Source organism: Seriola lalandi, unplaced genomic scaffold (assembly GCF_002814215.2).
Source record: "Seriola lalandi dorsalis isolate HSWRI2012SDOR001 ecotype SW California unplaced genomic scaffold, Sedor1 jcf7180002053538, whole genome shotgun sequence".
Taxonomy (NCBI): domain Eukaryota; kingdom Metazoa; phylum Chordata; class Actinopteri; order Carangiformes; family Carangidae; genus Seriola; species Seriola lalandi.
Genome location: NW_019524091.1, coordinates 242766 through 259139, shown reverse-complemented (window position 1 = coordinate 259139; position 16374 = coordinate 242766). Strand labels below are relative to the sequence as shown.

Sequence of the window (16374 nt, the reverse complement as noted above, 5' to 3'; positions counted from 1 at the left end):
CAGATTATAAAGCAGCTTTATTATAGACTAACTAGTGCTCCTATCCTTAAATACCTAGCCCTGATTTTTATGTGCAATTTAAGACTATGATAATCTGACTACACAGAAAAGTTATGCATGTACCCATGTGAGCACAAAATAAACTAAAATAATGAAAAATCTAGATTTTGACCAGACAGGACCATAACATTGGGTAATAATACAGTTTTATACTTTTGTTGATATTGAACTTGAGAGGTGCAAGTTCTCTGACAAATTTTAATTTAATTAAATTACCACAGACCAATTAACAACTATGTGTCTCCTAAGGGACTGGCAGTTCTTTGCTTTGCCTGTTTGGTAATCCAACCCTAAGCAGCCTATCTTGCACCCATGTGGCTATTGCAATTCCTCTCCCTGGATGTGAGCAGCACTCAAGCACACAAAATGGGAGAAACCAGGCAAGACATATATCACTGCTAACATTTACCCCAAGCAAAGAGTAAACACTTTCAGGTATTGATGACTGAATGGGTCTGCCGTACATTTACCTGTATGCAATATGTGATTTACAGCAGGCCATGTGGGACCAAGTCGTGTTTTTGCTGCTCAGGCTCCATAGCAACAACAGGTGCCAGTGTCACCAGGGAGAGTGAAGGAGTGAACTGAGCTTAATCCCAAAGACTACAGAAGCACAAAATGTAATTTTCCATGCATTCACAGCAAAATCAAGGCAGACTACACGTTCTGTACCAACAGCACAGATTTGGAAACAACAGGGAACAAGTCATCAATAATAACTACTGAATCCATGTTCTGTTATTGGTTCAGAAATCACCACTAATTATGTAATTTCTGCTCGTCATCACTGTTAAAATGGCACCCAATGTTGTAGTATATTACCAGTCTTCATCCAGGGACTATGAATAGATGAATATCAGGCTGAAGGTAGGAAAAACAACATTAAAAACTTGTACAGACAGTGAATGGAAAGTTCTTAAATGTCACTTTAAACAGTTAAAATAGTCAGTATCAGTATCTTCTTGTTCTTATTTATCAACTCAATCATAATAAGTTATTAGTTACATAGGAGCCTTTCTGCAAGAGAGGAAGGAGTTAACACTCCTCCATCTGATGTATGTCATAATGTACAGACGTGCACAGCAGGTATCCAAACCAAGTACAGGACCTCGGGGAAACAAGATGCAATTTTAACACTGGTTGGGTCAAACCTCTGTGCTCTGTGCAACATGGATCAAATGATTCTGAATATGAAGACAGTCTAAATAAAAAGTCTGACAGCTGTTGATACATGCAAGCAGGGCGTCTCAGCACCATCAGGCATCCACTGTTGTGTTTCTATCATCTGGCCCATAACTCTTGTAGCATATTAATCAGTCTGCGAACCACCAGGAGCCTAGTTTCTGTTTGACATCTGCCAAGATATCCGCAGTGCACGCAGTGTCAGTCTACAGCTGGTAGGGAAAATGTCTGGGCTTTTGACCTTTTTTCAAATTAATGTAAATTTGTTACATTATTAGTGCAGATGTCGAGATTTTCACAGGACAGAAATAGATTACTGAGCAGAATTTACAGTACATAAATGAATGAAACCAGGGTAAGCTAATATTTCTTCCTGTTCTGACAAGAATAGAGCCACTGGAATATGGAATTCGGGTTTAAGCTGGAAGGATTTAAAGATGCAATAGTCCCTACTCTACACTGTACTGGATTTACAAGAGGTTTGATAGGGTTTGATTTGAAACCATAGAAGGTACAGACATAAGTGAAATAAAAACTACATGACCAAAATTACTGGATATGAAAGACTGCGAATAATTAACTGTCTCAACATGAAAGCCCAGGAAAAACATAACCAAGATGTGATACCTGTGACCTGATGATGGTGCTAGTTGAAAAGTCAGTGACTCACCAAAGTCAAGAGAATTTCATCTTCTTTTGCAGGAGAAGTCAGGGGATGACCACAGGCAGTAGGAACCATTAATATCTGTTCAAAATGTCATGGCAATCCATCCATTAGCTTTGGAAATATATCAGTATGGACCAAGGTGGTGGACTGACTGACACAAGTGCAGTCCTTGGAGCCATGTCGCTAGCATGGCTAATAATTGCACCTACTAAACACAGCATCAAGACAAATGAGACAGATAAAATACATTTTTCTATTTAATTAATATAAATCACTAATTGATATAAAATGTTAAAGAAATAAAAAAAGGCTGAAGTTTGACTTCATTTACTTGACAATGCACGCATTAAGACAACAATGCACGCGTTAAGACAGTATACAGGCTTTACAGGCTTACTTACAGGCCTCTGGAGAAACAGAGTTCAGCATCATCTAGCAGATATTTTATTTGTTCTTTTAGCATTTGTGTCTGTAAAGCTGAAGAAACAAAACATAGAACAGGTACATAATTCAATGTAAAATTCATGGTGATATATAAAAAGTCTGCAAGAGTACCTTCAGTTGGACGATATATCAGGAAAAGAACAGTGCCATTGACACAGCTGTACAACTAAATGTTACAGGATAGATGAGATCCCAAGAAACTTGTTCTGACACCATTGTAAACAGAGGTGCATGACACAAAAAGTAAAATATAACACTCTGTTACTGTTTCAGAAAGTATGCTGAATAAATTGGCAAGTTCAATTGGCAAGTTGACCTCTTTTCCAAATGAATCCACCATAAATCAAACAAACAATGCAGTACAATTACAGAGATAAAGTGAAACTGCTAATATGTTCTGACAGTTTTCAAACTAAAAAAAAGTGTCAAACAAAATCTGCGGTTCTAACAAAAGAAAGCCTACTCAAATGCCCAGGTAACAGTTTCTTCCTTGAAGAACATTTCTAACAGTGTTATAAGTTGAGTAGATATTTTCCTATTTCCAAGACCATTGGCAGTCTCAGGAATGCCCGGTAAGCCATCTTTGGATGCCAAAATGTGTCCCGCCAAGTCTTTTAAAATAAATATAGGTCTGTGCCACTATAAGGGCACTGAAACCATCAAAGTCTTTTGTCTTCTGAGATTTCTCTAGGATGGTCCACCCTCTGGATGTCTACAAAGGCCTTTAGTATATGTCTGCCTCTTCTTCTCGAGGCAGGCTCAAATGTCTGTTTTGATTTTGTCCAGAGAGTTGTCGATCTTTGTGAGAGTCTTTTTGATGCGTAACGCTGTTAATCTGGCTGATGGATTCTGGTACCAGCACTCCTTCATGAGTTTGGCCATGGAGGTTAAAGTCTGAAAATTAATTAGGAGAAATAAATCAATCGGTGTGTCCAATTGTCAACATTAGGGGATATTACTGAAATGCTTGTATTTCTGAATATCAAACGGATGCAGACTTCAGTTATATGCTGCTTAATGTCAGTCTGAATATTACTTACTGGGTCTGAAAACCATCTGTTTGGGATGTTGGGCCTCTGCTGATCCACACATACAACCTTCTTCATATCCTCAAAACTGGGATCACTTGGGACCACATCATGAAACGGCGGCTTGTAGTCCTCTACAATGCCTAGTATGAGACAATTCATGTTTGAGATCATATCACTTAAAGCAAAGTGCAAAATACTACTTATACTGCCAATGGCTAACATGAAATACACTGAGGTGTATAAAAAAGGATTTGTGTCGTGGCATGGCTATTTTGCGCTTAACTTGCTCCCAAGTGCAGCTGTGGGAGAAATGTGAGGTTACTGTGTTGTCGGGGTAAATCAATATCTTGAGTGTTACTGAAAGCCCAGCTCCTACTATAGAGCAATTACCCTATTTGACAGTGGAGAGAGGAAGTTGGTTTTATTTCACATAAAATGCCTCTGGCTTCTCAACAGACCACATACTGTGGGTGGGGGCATTTGAATTGAGGCCAAATGTTTATATCAATAGCAGAAAAGCTTTTACGTAGTCCAGCTTAAAGTAGTGACTCTGTGTCAATTCTGAAGAAAAACACTTGGCTGAATTGATGCAATCAAGGAAATTAAATGATGTAAAAGAGACAGAGCTATATTGAATCCAATATGTGTAAAACATACTGACCGTTGCTGACTGTCCTCCTGGCGATCTCCCAAAGGACGAGGCCCAGGGCCCAGATGTCCACTCTCTTGTAGGACTCAAAACAGTCCATCTGGATAGAGTCATCAAGCACCTCAGGGGCCATGTAGCGCTTTGTGCCCACTTTAGGGTTGTTCCCCACATCTAACTCATTGGTGTCTTGAAAATGCATGACCGCCAGACCTAACATGAAAACACATAATGAGTTTAAAGATCCCCTCCAGACATGCTTTAAGATGTGTGAAAATTACAATGCATTAGAGGCTTCAGGTTTCTACATCACTATTGTGTAAGCTACATATTGGTCCATGATTGTTTTGTGAACTCAATCCTTCTGATACACGTCTTCAACTCAGCTTTAAGGTGAGCGCAGATAAACTTCCCTCTTTCAGCAGATGAATGTGAAAACCGCATTGTAATGTCAAACTGCAAATACATCATTATGCACAGTGAAGGTCACAATAATCAAAACACAATTTTGAGTGGAACAGGACTTTATGTTTCCCATCTCAGACAACTATGGTGAGGACAAAAGACTGGACTCACTCTATCGGCTGAAACACTACTTGGTCATTGTAAACAGTCATGTCCACCACCCCCCCCCCCATACAGGATGTACCCCGCTATGAGAACAACTCGCTTGGGAGACAAACAACTGCTTCCATGTCTGTTGGACAGCGAAATGCGTCATGCGGAGCAGAATTTATTACATCGAGCTTGTAAACATGTTGAGCTGTTGTCAGGTTGTGGCTCATACCTGAATTAGTTTTTATTCAAGTGTCTGCAAATGGAACATTGGTGTATTAGATGAAGCAGTCTGAGTTCTGCTAAATGTGTTTTTGGTTAATGGCTGGGTGGTAGATTTAGCGGTGGTTGTTCTTCCTAAATTATCTTCAAATATGGCAAAAGCATAGAGGACAGTTGAGCCATAATGCTGCAGATGCATCTCTTACGCAACCCCTTCAGTAGTTTTAAAGTGGTTAAAATCATCTTACACTTATGGTGAATCACCTTGTATAAGCACTTTGGAAAGATTCTAGTTGTCTTGTGCTGTCTTGTTCTAAACATTTCCCCCAAATCCAGCGTGACCTAATTTGTATCTTTCCAATCTTGTGGATCTCCACTAGAATTGAAAATTAAGTTGTGCAGATTAAACTATGTACTATATATTTATAATGCCTGGTCCACCAAGGGCGGGGGCTCTGTTTGTGAAGGGATTTGAAAATTACATCTGATCCACATCTCGAAAGCAAAAGATTTAAGGTAACCATAAAATTAGAATAAGCTAGGAAATACAGTCAACCAATATAGAAAAAAATAAACAGCATATTCATCGTATAGATATGTTAGTATCTCACCGAGGTCAGCAATGCAGCACTGTCCATTCTTTTTAACCAATATGTTTTTGCTCTTGAGGTCTCGGTGGGCGATAGCCGGTTTGCCCTGTGTGCCAAAAATCTCAACATGGAGATGTGCCAAGCCGCTTGCAATGGAGAGTGCCATGCGGAGGCAGCTGGATGCATCCAGGGTGCTGAGTTGAAGGTAGTCATACAAGGAGCCCATCTCATGGAAGTGAGTGATCAGCCATAGCTGAGTACTGGAGTTCCTAGAGGTCATGTCTGAAGCTATGAAGCCTAAGTTGAAAGAAATATATCAATTAATTAAAGGACTGAATCAACACATGCACCATAGTATGTAACCAATGAGACATTCTGGCATTTAAAACAAGTGATAAATGTTTTATAATTTTTAAATGAATTGGTTTAATTAGCAATTAGTAATACGTATACAGTATGTCAACATAAATTATCTTTATAAAACACATGGCCTATATGAGCTGTATTAAGGAGTGTCCTGCTATACACACTCTCACAGTTTGTTAAACCTGGTCATGGGTGATATGCCACATACCGAGGATGTTCTCATGTCTCAGCAGCACCGTGTTGTAGATCTCAGTCTCTCGGAACCAGGACTTCTCGTCTCTGGAGGAGAAGATTTTGACAGCGACACTCTCTCCCTGCCACTGACCCCTCCACACTTCACCATAACGGCCCTTACCTGGCAGGCAAAGACATGGAAGAAATTAGCACAGACAGGAAGAGACTCGTATAAATGTTGGTGTTATGGGCTGAACATGTGTTTGGTTTGTGACCTTGCTCTTGCACGATTTACTGTCTCCAAGATGGAGGATTAAATTTAAATTTTAAGTTTTTTAAATTTACAAAAAAAAACAAAAACTGACCAAAACACTTTTTTTTTTTTAAGATAAATAAAAACAAAGTACACGATGGACACAGGAGAGCATATCAAATTAAATAAATTCAGTGATCTTGGATTAAACGTGTGCTACCACAAATACAGGGTTCATATGTGCACATACACACACACAAAAAGGCTCACACACTGTATTAAAAAAAAACTAAAAAAAAAAAAAGGCTCTCTCTTATGTGCAAAAGTTGCCAACAGTGCCAGAATTACCATAATGTAAATTAAACTCTACAGCACTCTGGAGCTTTTTAGCCTCTTTTCACTCATCATCTCTCTCTAGGAAGCATTTGCCAGGAAAAAATAGCTGTGTTAAGGTTCACTGTAGGCTAATTGCCTTGTTACAAATAGCAGACAAAGTTACTGAGTGCCTGGTGATGAAAGCCAAACACCAAGCAGCTACAAACACAGATATCTTTGTCAGACATTAATGGAAACAAAACAGAGCTATAAGGAAAGTTTTGGAATTTATATTACATAATATTTATCAAGTGGCCAGGAACACAGTCCCAAATGAATGTTACAGTTGCTGTGTCCACTTGATGAGTAAATAGCCTGTGAGCATGTTCACCATAACAAGTTGCCGGTGATGTTGTGTTGTCTGAGTAATAAATGTCCTCTTATTTTGTTGCCCCCTAGTGGCTGTAAATCAATTCATGCAGATTTAACTTCCCCAGAGAGCCTGGAAGCAACTAACAACTTAATCTCTTATTTCAAAATGAGTGACTAAACCTTGAACATCGGTAACTATGGCAACATGTTTATCCATATGAAAATATATTTGCTGTTTGTAACACTTTCTATGACACTTAACATACTACAACCAATCTCAAAAGTAAAATCTGTGCAACTTTGGCTCTGGGGACCTCATTGCTGGAACTGTTGCACATTCATTCTGGCTCAATGTCAGAATATCCTCACAGCACTTGTCTGTTTTGCAACCCAAATATTTTTTCAGATTTAAGTTTCTTGTAGACAAAATAGTTGTTTTGCTTGTACTGGATGATCTTTGAAGATGCATCAGTCTCACAGATGAAGGACAGAAGGGAGTAAGTGTAAAAGTGAACCAGAAAATCCTGTTTGACGGATTATCAGATAGTGAAGTGCTACATAGGAGGTCATACTCCGTCAAGGAAGAATTTCCTCTGTAAGTTACTATGCAAGTCTGGTGAGTTACTATGGTATTGATAGTTTGCTCCTATGTCAATATATGTGAGGTAAACAAGAGAACCATTTACATGCTACAAAACACTGTAATATGTGCCCTTACAAAAACTGTATTTGAGTGTCCAACAGTGTGTTGCCAAATGCTGCTGCTCTGGGGCTTAAACTGAGCCAGGACCACTTTTCTTGCTGGACTTAACTGCATTTTTTAGCCAGAGCCCCCTGTGTCAGCACAGTGGGAGTGCCTCATTGAAATGAATGAGGGGGCTGAGTTTTTTGAGGCAATGCTCTTGTAAATATGAAAACAACCTTTACCAGGACACTTACCCACACACTCATTGAGTGTAATTTGTCGAGCGACAGTTCTTTGAACAAGGAATGGGAGTCCTGAGCCACTGCCCGAAGTGCAGGAATGATCCAGCAAATCCTGGGCAAGAGAAAAACAGAGACAAAGAGTAAAGGGCTTGTGTATTTGCATTTATGTGCATGTTTGTAAGTGAGCTATCTGAAAACCTTCCCAAAGGAATCATGTGGCCTAAAAATGATGAAACGAGGAGCATGTGGGACTCAAATAATACTAATACAAGCAGGCCTCCTTTGATGTGACACCCACATGGGATGAAGAGGGGTAAGCTGTGTGTGGATCAGGATATTTTGTGCGTATGTGGGTGTGTGTCATTGGTGGAGGTGCAGAGTGCCCCCTGCTGAGTAAACAACAGAAGTGCCACCCCCTCCCTGGTGACTGGTGTGGGCGCTGGAGATTTTATCTAATCCAAGGGCCAGACTCCAAAACAGGCGCAATGCTGCTAAGCCTTTTATTTTTATCTCAGCTAGAAGACGTGCAGCATGCCTGTGCTGACACAGGAGGGCAGTACACAGCAACAGAGTTCGTAGCTGCTGAGCAAAACAAATGACTTAACTGGGAGGGGAGGTTGAGGATTGAAAACAACAGAGAGTGATGCCTCAGATAAACAGATGCATAATGCAAGAGCTGCCTGAAAGACAATTTGGAATCACAACACAGGAATGCAAGACAGAGGCCATAAAATGAATGAAGAGTTACACTGCAGAGAGGTTTAATCCCTCTCTCTGGTACAGGAGGATTGTTTTTAGGAGGGTATATTTGGGCCAGGCCGTTAAGCAGCAGAATGCAATCACAACGCTGCAATATCATTATAATCAGAGACGACTTCTGGGCAGCAGGCTGCTGAGGGACAAGCACATGTGTTTCAGTCCGATCTGCTTTTCACAGCCACACCACTGTTGCTAATAACCTTTCTCATGGTGCTGCCAAGCACTTTTTAATTATGCTGAAACAAACATTCTGTTGCTCCATATTTGGGCCTTTCATTGCCAAGTGTGTTGATGGACTTTGGAAACAGCTTGAGAGGGAGCCAAACTCAGCAATTTCTCTGTCTGACACACACACGCACACACGCGTGCACACACACACACACACACACACACACAATGATCATACTCCCAGTATCAGTTGGACATTTTATTTACACGTTTCTTAATTAAAGATAAACTGGATTTGAAGAGTGTAGACATGTTTACAAAAGGAGATTTGATGTTCTATGACAGCCAATGAAGACAGGAAAGTTTAGCTACATTGTGAATAAAATGCTTTAAAAAATTAAGATACATTAGTATCCTTTATGAGGATACAGAATCATAACATGGACGATAACAGCCATGTATTTTGCTAGGGCACAAGCTAGACAGTGAGCACACAACTTGATTACACAGTGTGTGAGCCAGTGAATGTGCTGGGCTGTCTCTCAGACTAAACGCTAACCACAGGACTCCACCTAAACTCTGGATCAGTTTAGCGGGCCTCAAAACATAAACCACTTGGCAGAAATCTTAAAATCCATGCTTGAGTGGAGAGAAAATAAATAGCAAACGACATACCTCTAACAGATTGGAAAAATGACTGAAGAAGCAAAACAACTTTTAGAGTTTAAGGATTTGTTTTCTAATTCCAGCAAAAGCATCGCCCACACACACACCCACACACACACACAAAGTTCATTGCTTTTTTTATATGACAATTACCAAACACTGTTGAGATTATGATCTGTGAAGTGCACAAAGTCCAGCAGTGATTGTCTTCACTATTGAACTTAATCACTGTCAACCATACTAACCACTATAACATATTAAGGCTTAAACATCGCCATTAGTTGTCTCCAGTCTACCCATCTATAATTTCATAACATTTACTGTGTTAAAACCTGAGAAGTTAATTCATTTTTGTGCCCCATATTTAGAGATTTAGTGCTTTAAAGTAAGTGCTTTAAATAATTCAGCCAGGTAGTGAGATGCCAAGTCAAAATAAAGCCAACAGAACTGAAAAACACATAAATGGAGGAACATTTACAACCTCACAACAATGGCCCAGTGGATCAGTTTTATTCTGATTTTGCTTGAAGTATTCTGTCTTAAAGAAATTGTTTCACAAACAGAGAAAAAACTCATTTGACAAGCATCACTTGAAGGAAAGACCATGCTTTCTTTGAACAACTCCAAGTTGTCTTCAGTTCAGGGTTTGTGCCATGCTTTGATTACAAATCTGGATTAAAAAGAGGGAAACAATGCCATCATGTCTCTGTAGTATATTATCTTGTTGTAGATAGTGCAAATGTGTACACACAAGAGGCAGAAGTCCCCACTAATCCAACAGCTGAATCCCACAACTTAACAACACAATTTTAGAGGGGGTTTTCCATCTCTGTTATTGGTGCACACATTCACAATTCAGAGTGACTTTAAAGACACTCTCTGTGATCTGGTGTAAAGAAAACAGTCACTCGACCACCCAGAATCAAAAACAAGATTGTATCTGCTATCACTTTCGAAATGTTTTATAGCATCCTCTCCTTCGCAATTACTGTGCTGAAGGTAACCTCCTCAATAATATCCACTACTCACCGCCAGAGTGCTCTCCCCCACATTTGATGCTATAAGGCCATCGATAGTTCCATATTCAGCATCTCGTGATGTTAATCTCTCCATTTGGTTGTGATGGATGCGTCTAAAAACCAGGATAGCGATAGCAGAGAGGATGATGAGGACGATGATGGGCGCCACGATGACAATAGCCAGCGTGGTCACACTGTAATTTGGCAGCTCGTCAGCTGTGAGGGTAGAGAAGAAATTTACAATGTGTGAGTGTTCTTCAACCTATCAATCAGATCATTGTTCTGGACATTGTTGTAGAACATGTAAAGTAAATAAATAGAGTAAAGCTTGATTTCTAATGATTAAAACTGGCAGACAAAACAACAAACAACAGCGTCGATTATAACGTCGGCATGATACAAGAAGAGGGGCTCATGATTACATATGCTGACGGAAAACTCTTCTTTACTGTAACTTTTTTCACACACATGCTGAGGCTTGTCCACAGACAATTCACAGGTTTGCAGTAGACATTCTGAAGAAACCAGTTAGGGGTGGGGGTGCATGCATAACACATATGTTCTCTCACACACACACGCAAGCGCGCACACACACACACACACACACACACACACACACAGTCAGCCTGAGGAACTGACCACCATTCACACTTTCCAAACATTCCGAGGGAAAGAGTGCTCAGCTCTGCCTGCAGCACAGACAATGATCCCCTTTTCTCAACTCGCATAATGAACTCTTTCTCCCAAATACACATAACTAGTAACACATTCTAGGAGCTCACTAGACTTGACGCAAACACATAGGAAGGGACACATTTAGTTAGGCGACTTATTTTTTAGATGATGATTTTATTTGTAGCAACGTAAAAAACATAGGGAGTTAACGGCACGAGGCCGTACTGTAAGCAAAAAAATATTTTAAAAATTGTTATGGTATTCTAAACGGCACCTAGCTCGTGTCTCAAATAAAGTTGAGTCGATTTGGGTTTAAATATTAATTTATGAAAAACATAATAAAAAGGAATGCTGTAGGGAGAAAAGTAAAGGTGAAAGAGGCAAAAAAAAGGGCAACAACAGCTCTGTGTATAGATGCCTCTCCTTCATTCCCAGGTGGCTTCACCCTCTGGGCTCCTGTCAGCCAGCTCTGACAGCCTCCGAGAGGACAGGTGGGAAGTGGACCATGACTAAATAATATTCAAAACCTCCCTCTAGTTGCCTACTGTCTCCCCCCATTTGTGTTTCATGAGGTGCCAGGAGTGTGACCACACAGAGGTGTAACTCAGGCCAACAGAAACCATCCAGAACAGCCGTGGCAGACAATTTTACAACCGATGGCATAGCCCTCTCAGTAGAGAATGACGGAGAGGAATGAATGTGTGCTACTTTGTGTAAAACAGCAAAGACTAACCTTTATAGTTTTTTATGTTCTGAACAGATCAAATCTAAGCAGCACTTTTTCTGGAAGGTTTTTTAGCAATATAGTGAAAGGAGTTCAACACTGAAATCAACAGATGGAGCTCTTGAGCATCTTTGATGGAACGCTACAGAGACAGTTCCCAGAATGCAACACAGTTTGTGCATTCTGGGTAGTACAGTACTGTACCTTTGACAGGCAGCTCCACGGTGCTGTTCATGTTACACAGAGGCCCCTGGCAGCACTCCACAATCTGGTCTCTGGAAGGTGGGGTTTTACAGGTCAACGTGCTCTGCTCATAAACCTTAAAGCAGCCTTTCTGGTACACCAGGGAGCCAGCGTTGACTGTCACGGAAGAGAAACACTGGTGGCCCATGCAGCGATTGCCTGTTGCACATGAGCTGCCTTCACACACACACTCGTGCTCCTGTCTGATCAGGGGCTTCACTTCCTCCTCTGCAAAAGAAAAAGGAAATGACTGGTTAAATAGGTACATCTCAAACTATTTCTGCATCATTTTAAAGTCTTGCATAGCCAGACCCATTTCCACAGTTCTGGAGAATGATCTGGCTGCACCCGTTATCATTCTGCTAGAGGAAAAAAAACACTTTTATTTCCTTAAACCAATCATAATAATCTTGGGCAGCGCTAAGCTCAGGATGTTGTGACCGTGTTTCTGCATAAGGGTGTCAGGTAAACTAGTTTTGGTGGAAAATTGCATGTGAATATGCAAGCAGGGTCATTAAAACGGCTAATTCCCTACAAAATAAAACACCATAAAAAACTGCAAACGCTAGGCCACACTTGGAAAATGAAACTTTTCTATAACCGGAGGGCAAACATGCAAGAGTATCACTGCTAGACAGCATATGTTATAAACATATAATTTGTAGATATTTACGACCAAGCAGGCCTGCCTTATTGCACGATCCAAATGTGTGTTTTCAGTGCTTAAGTTGCTAGCTCGGAGGTTATTGTTGTTGTTTCCAATAGCAAAGGAAACTCTGAAAATGGTAATACATTAATAGCAGAAAGGGAGGAGAATGGTAGGCTTATACCCACTGTCTACGTCAGACTACTTTAAACATGACTGTTGCTTTTTATGGTGTTTAAAAAACCCTAAATTCAAATACAGTTTTGTCATAAAAGCTCAACTCAACTTTTGCGCAATCTTAAGTCACAGAAGGTCTATCATGAACAGTGGCCAAGAGAAATATGTACAGTGTGTACAAAGTCACCTTTCCCGGGAGCATGCACAGTGACGTTCATGTTACACAGATGGCCCTGGCAGCACTTGACAACATGGGCCGATGAGGGTGGCATGGCACAGGTGGCTCTGCCCTCCTCGTCGTCCCTCAGGCAGCCCTTCTGTTGGACGGCCACCCCATCAATCATCTTCAGAGAGGAGAAACACTGCTGCCCTGTGCAGCGATGGTCACGCTCACACGCACCGCCCTCGCACACACACTCCTGGTCTCTGAGGACTGGTCTGCCAGCAGACAGTTCTACATCTGATAAGAAGAAACAGAGATACGGGGAAACCCATTAGAGCAATACCATTAGTATCCCATTAAATTAAATGGCATTCACTCAGATCAGAAAACATGCAGGTTGAAATTGTCTTTGTTGGCCAGATATTGAAGAGGCCGCTCAATTTTAAATGTATCGAGAAATATTTTCCGGTTTGAAATCCAACACCTGCTAATATGAAATGAGTTGTTTTCCACATACAGAATCTATTCAGGAGGCCACACAGCAGATTTTCTGAAACTAGATAAATTAGCTGAATCATAGTACAATGATACAATGATATCATGTTATTGTTTTATGAATTCAGTTGTTTAAATGAATGATGAATGAAAACTGTGTTTAAATAAAGGTTTTTATTTTAAATTTATTAAGAGTTGTGTCTGATGTATTAAAGCACAGCTGAACATTAAACAAAATGTGATTATCTTATATCCGACTTTGCATATATTTGCCGTCCTGTTATATATTAATGTAAAAAGAATATTTGTATCTATGTGCTGTTATTGATTTTAACAACATCCCCCAGTTGGGCAGTTGTACAGATTTGTACAGATTTCAGGCTTGTTAATGAAGCTCTGCAAGGGATCAGCAAATAGATTCCCAACCTGTTGAACAACTTAAAGGACAGTTGGATGGTAAAATGAAACTTTCCCCATTCCTCTGTATTTTACAAAGACTGAATGATGATGTGTTTCATTGGGACTGACAATGAAATTCCTTCAGAAGTTTAGACAGGATATTTTTAACACAATGTTATGACGGTAGTACCTCACCTTTCACCAGCGACTGCAAGGAAACGTTCATGTTACACAAATCCCCATAGCAGCACTCTATCACCAGCTCAGGAGATGGTGGGCTTCCGCAGCGCAGGGACTCTTCTTCATTACCCACAATGCAGCCCTTCTGAAGGACCGATGTCCCATCTAATACTGACAGAGAGGTGAAGCACTGCTGGCCGTAACACATGTCCCCACTGCTGCAAGATGATCCATCACACAAACAGTGTGAGTTTCTCACACTGCCCTCACCTACAACAGACAAAGCAATTATAGAGCACATCAGAATTCATTTATTAGATTACATGCTGCAGCAGGAGACCAATACATATGTGTACATATATACATATACATACATATATGTATAATTATATTTAGATACATATATGTATATATGAGTGTCATAGTTCAGTTTTTCCTTTTTAATAAATTAAAAGAATTTTCAAAAAATTCTGTTCTCACTTTGTCATTATGGGGTATTGAGTGTAGATTGATGAGGGATTTTTTTTTTTTCATTTAGCACAAGACTGCAACATAAAATATGAGAAAAGTGAAGGATCTATCCATCTATCCAGTGCACTTTCCGAATGCGATGCATGGATGGATGGATGGAAGGATGGATGGATGGCTGGATGGATGGATTTAATGAGTAGGTATGGGGACAAGTGTGGTTTGCCAGCCTAAAGAAAACTCCACTTTCCACTGCAATCCACCACCACTGCAGTTGTTTAAAATAACACTGAAAGACAGCAGATGAGAGGGAGACAGACTGAGGAGGGGTGGTGAGAGGAAAAAAAAAATGTGTGAATGTTTGGTCTGTGCATGTAAGAGACTTGAGTGGGACAGAGAAATACAAAGAGGCTGTATGTATGTTAACTTGAGTAAAAGAGAAAAGGGGGAACACAGACATCTTCCACACACCTTTCAAGCTACTGCGTATACTCAAGAACCCCAGTCACAGTTTGTGACCTACTGTAATCTTGTTCTTTTGCAGTAGCAAGACTTATGGCTCTGCAACAGATAACTCCACATCCAGAGGCAGCAAGAGAGGTGAATTAAACCAGATCCTGTCCATTTAGGCTGGCACAAACCTCTCCTCCCTTTAGGTACACCTCTCATTTAGGTCTGATGTGAGAAAAGCTCTGTTTAGTACGTGTTAGGAGAGGGTGAGGCTTACCTTCCAAGCTAAAACAGGGAAGGACCAGGACGATCAAGACCAAAAGAAGCATATCCCCAACTGTCATTGTAGACCTAGAGGGGAACAAAGAAAAACAAAAAAATAAACACCAGGACTCCATTGCGATAAAAGCGGTTCATGAAAATGTGTCTTTTGCCAGTTGAAAAATGTCTGCGACTTTGTCTAACAAAGTATAATAAAGGATGGTGACTTTCATACTGATGCATTGGAATATCTTTTGTATTTTTGCAAACCATCTTTTGGGACACCACTCAGTGAGACAGAAGAACAAGAGAACCAGACAGATAACAACAGGATTAGCTGTCAACCTAAGCATATTAGAGAAAGCAATTTTACAGAGGGAGACCTTTTCTTGTTTTTCAGAAAAAGAGTCAACACCAAGTTTAAAATGCTCAAGTAAAGTGGGTCTCATGCCTTCCTGTTGTCCTGGCAACAAGGCATTGACTGGCAAGCAATGGGGAGACTGGTGCTCTCCTATTGGCTGCGCCTCTGTGCGTGCAAGTGTACGTGAGTGTGTGTGCATTGATGTCTGTCTGTGTGTGTGTGTGTGTGTGTGTGTGTGTGTGTGTGTGTGTGTGTTGGAGGAACAGGCTGCTTGGCAGTTAGGGGAGAGGAGCAGACAGACATGAGAGAAGGAAGAGGAGGAGGAGGAGGATGAGGAGGAGGAGGAGAAAGAGGAGAGGAGCACAGCAGGGAGAATTAGTGTGGGTGCCCAAATACTATCGTTTAGAGACCTGGAGACAGTCTAATCCTTCAATATTTAATGTGTCTGAAGCAACGTTAACATACGGTGTGTAGTTATGTTTGTTTGTTTGCTTTATCCAGAGACAGATTTGAACAGACCACCAGTTTAACTCACACTGTAAACTCTAGGGGGGAAAAATCCCTCCAAACTACCCATTTTATTAAGATAATATGCAAGTTTTGTGGGAACATCATAGCTTGGAGCGTTCCCCGTTTATGCCATACTAAGCACCGGGGGCCGTTATCTTGGCAGCGTATGTGTGCGCCTCAGTGCATCTGTGCCACTGATAAATACC

The 16374-nt window shown here is 40.6% G+C and overlaps 1 protein-coding gene across 2 annotated transcripts in view; it reads right to left on the bottom strand.

Moving 5' to 3' along the window:
• Positions 1–2220: 2220 nt before the first annotated feature.
• Positions 2221–16374, bottom strand: part of LOC111651254 (activin receptor type-1) — a 25548-nt gene continuing 11394 nt past the window's right edge. For both annotated transcript variants that reach the window (XM_023401228.2, XM_087172637.1), the window contains exons 2-12: positions 15314–15387; positions 14134–14388; positions 13069–13341; positions 12020–12286; positions 10427–10632; positions 7817–7916; positions 5972–6118; positions 5419–5694; positions 4046–4243; positions 3394–3524; positions 2221–3247 (exon numbers count right to left, since the gene is read on the bottom strand). In XM_023401228.2, coding sequence (XP_023256996.1) covers positions 3113–3247; positions 3394–3524; positions 4046–4243; positions 5419–5694; positions 5972–6118; positions 7817–7916; positions 10427–10632; positions 12020–12286; positions 13069–13341; positions 14134–14388; positions 15314–15380 — 2055 coding nt within the window. In that variant the 5' untranslated portion in view covers positions 15381–15387 and the 3' untranslated portion in view covers positions 2221–3112. The remainder of the gene's footprint in view (positions 3248–3393; positions 3525–4045; positions 4244–5418; positions 5695–5971; positions 6119–7816; positions 7917–10426; positions 10633–12019; positions 12287–13068; positions 13342–14133; positions 14389–15313; positions 15388–16374) is intronic.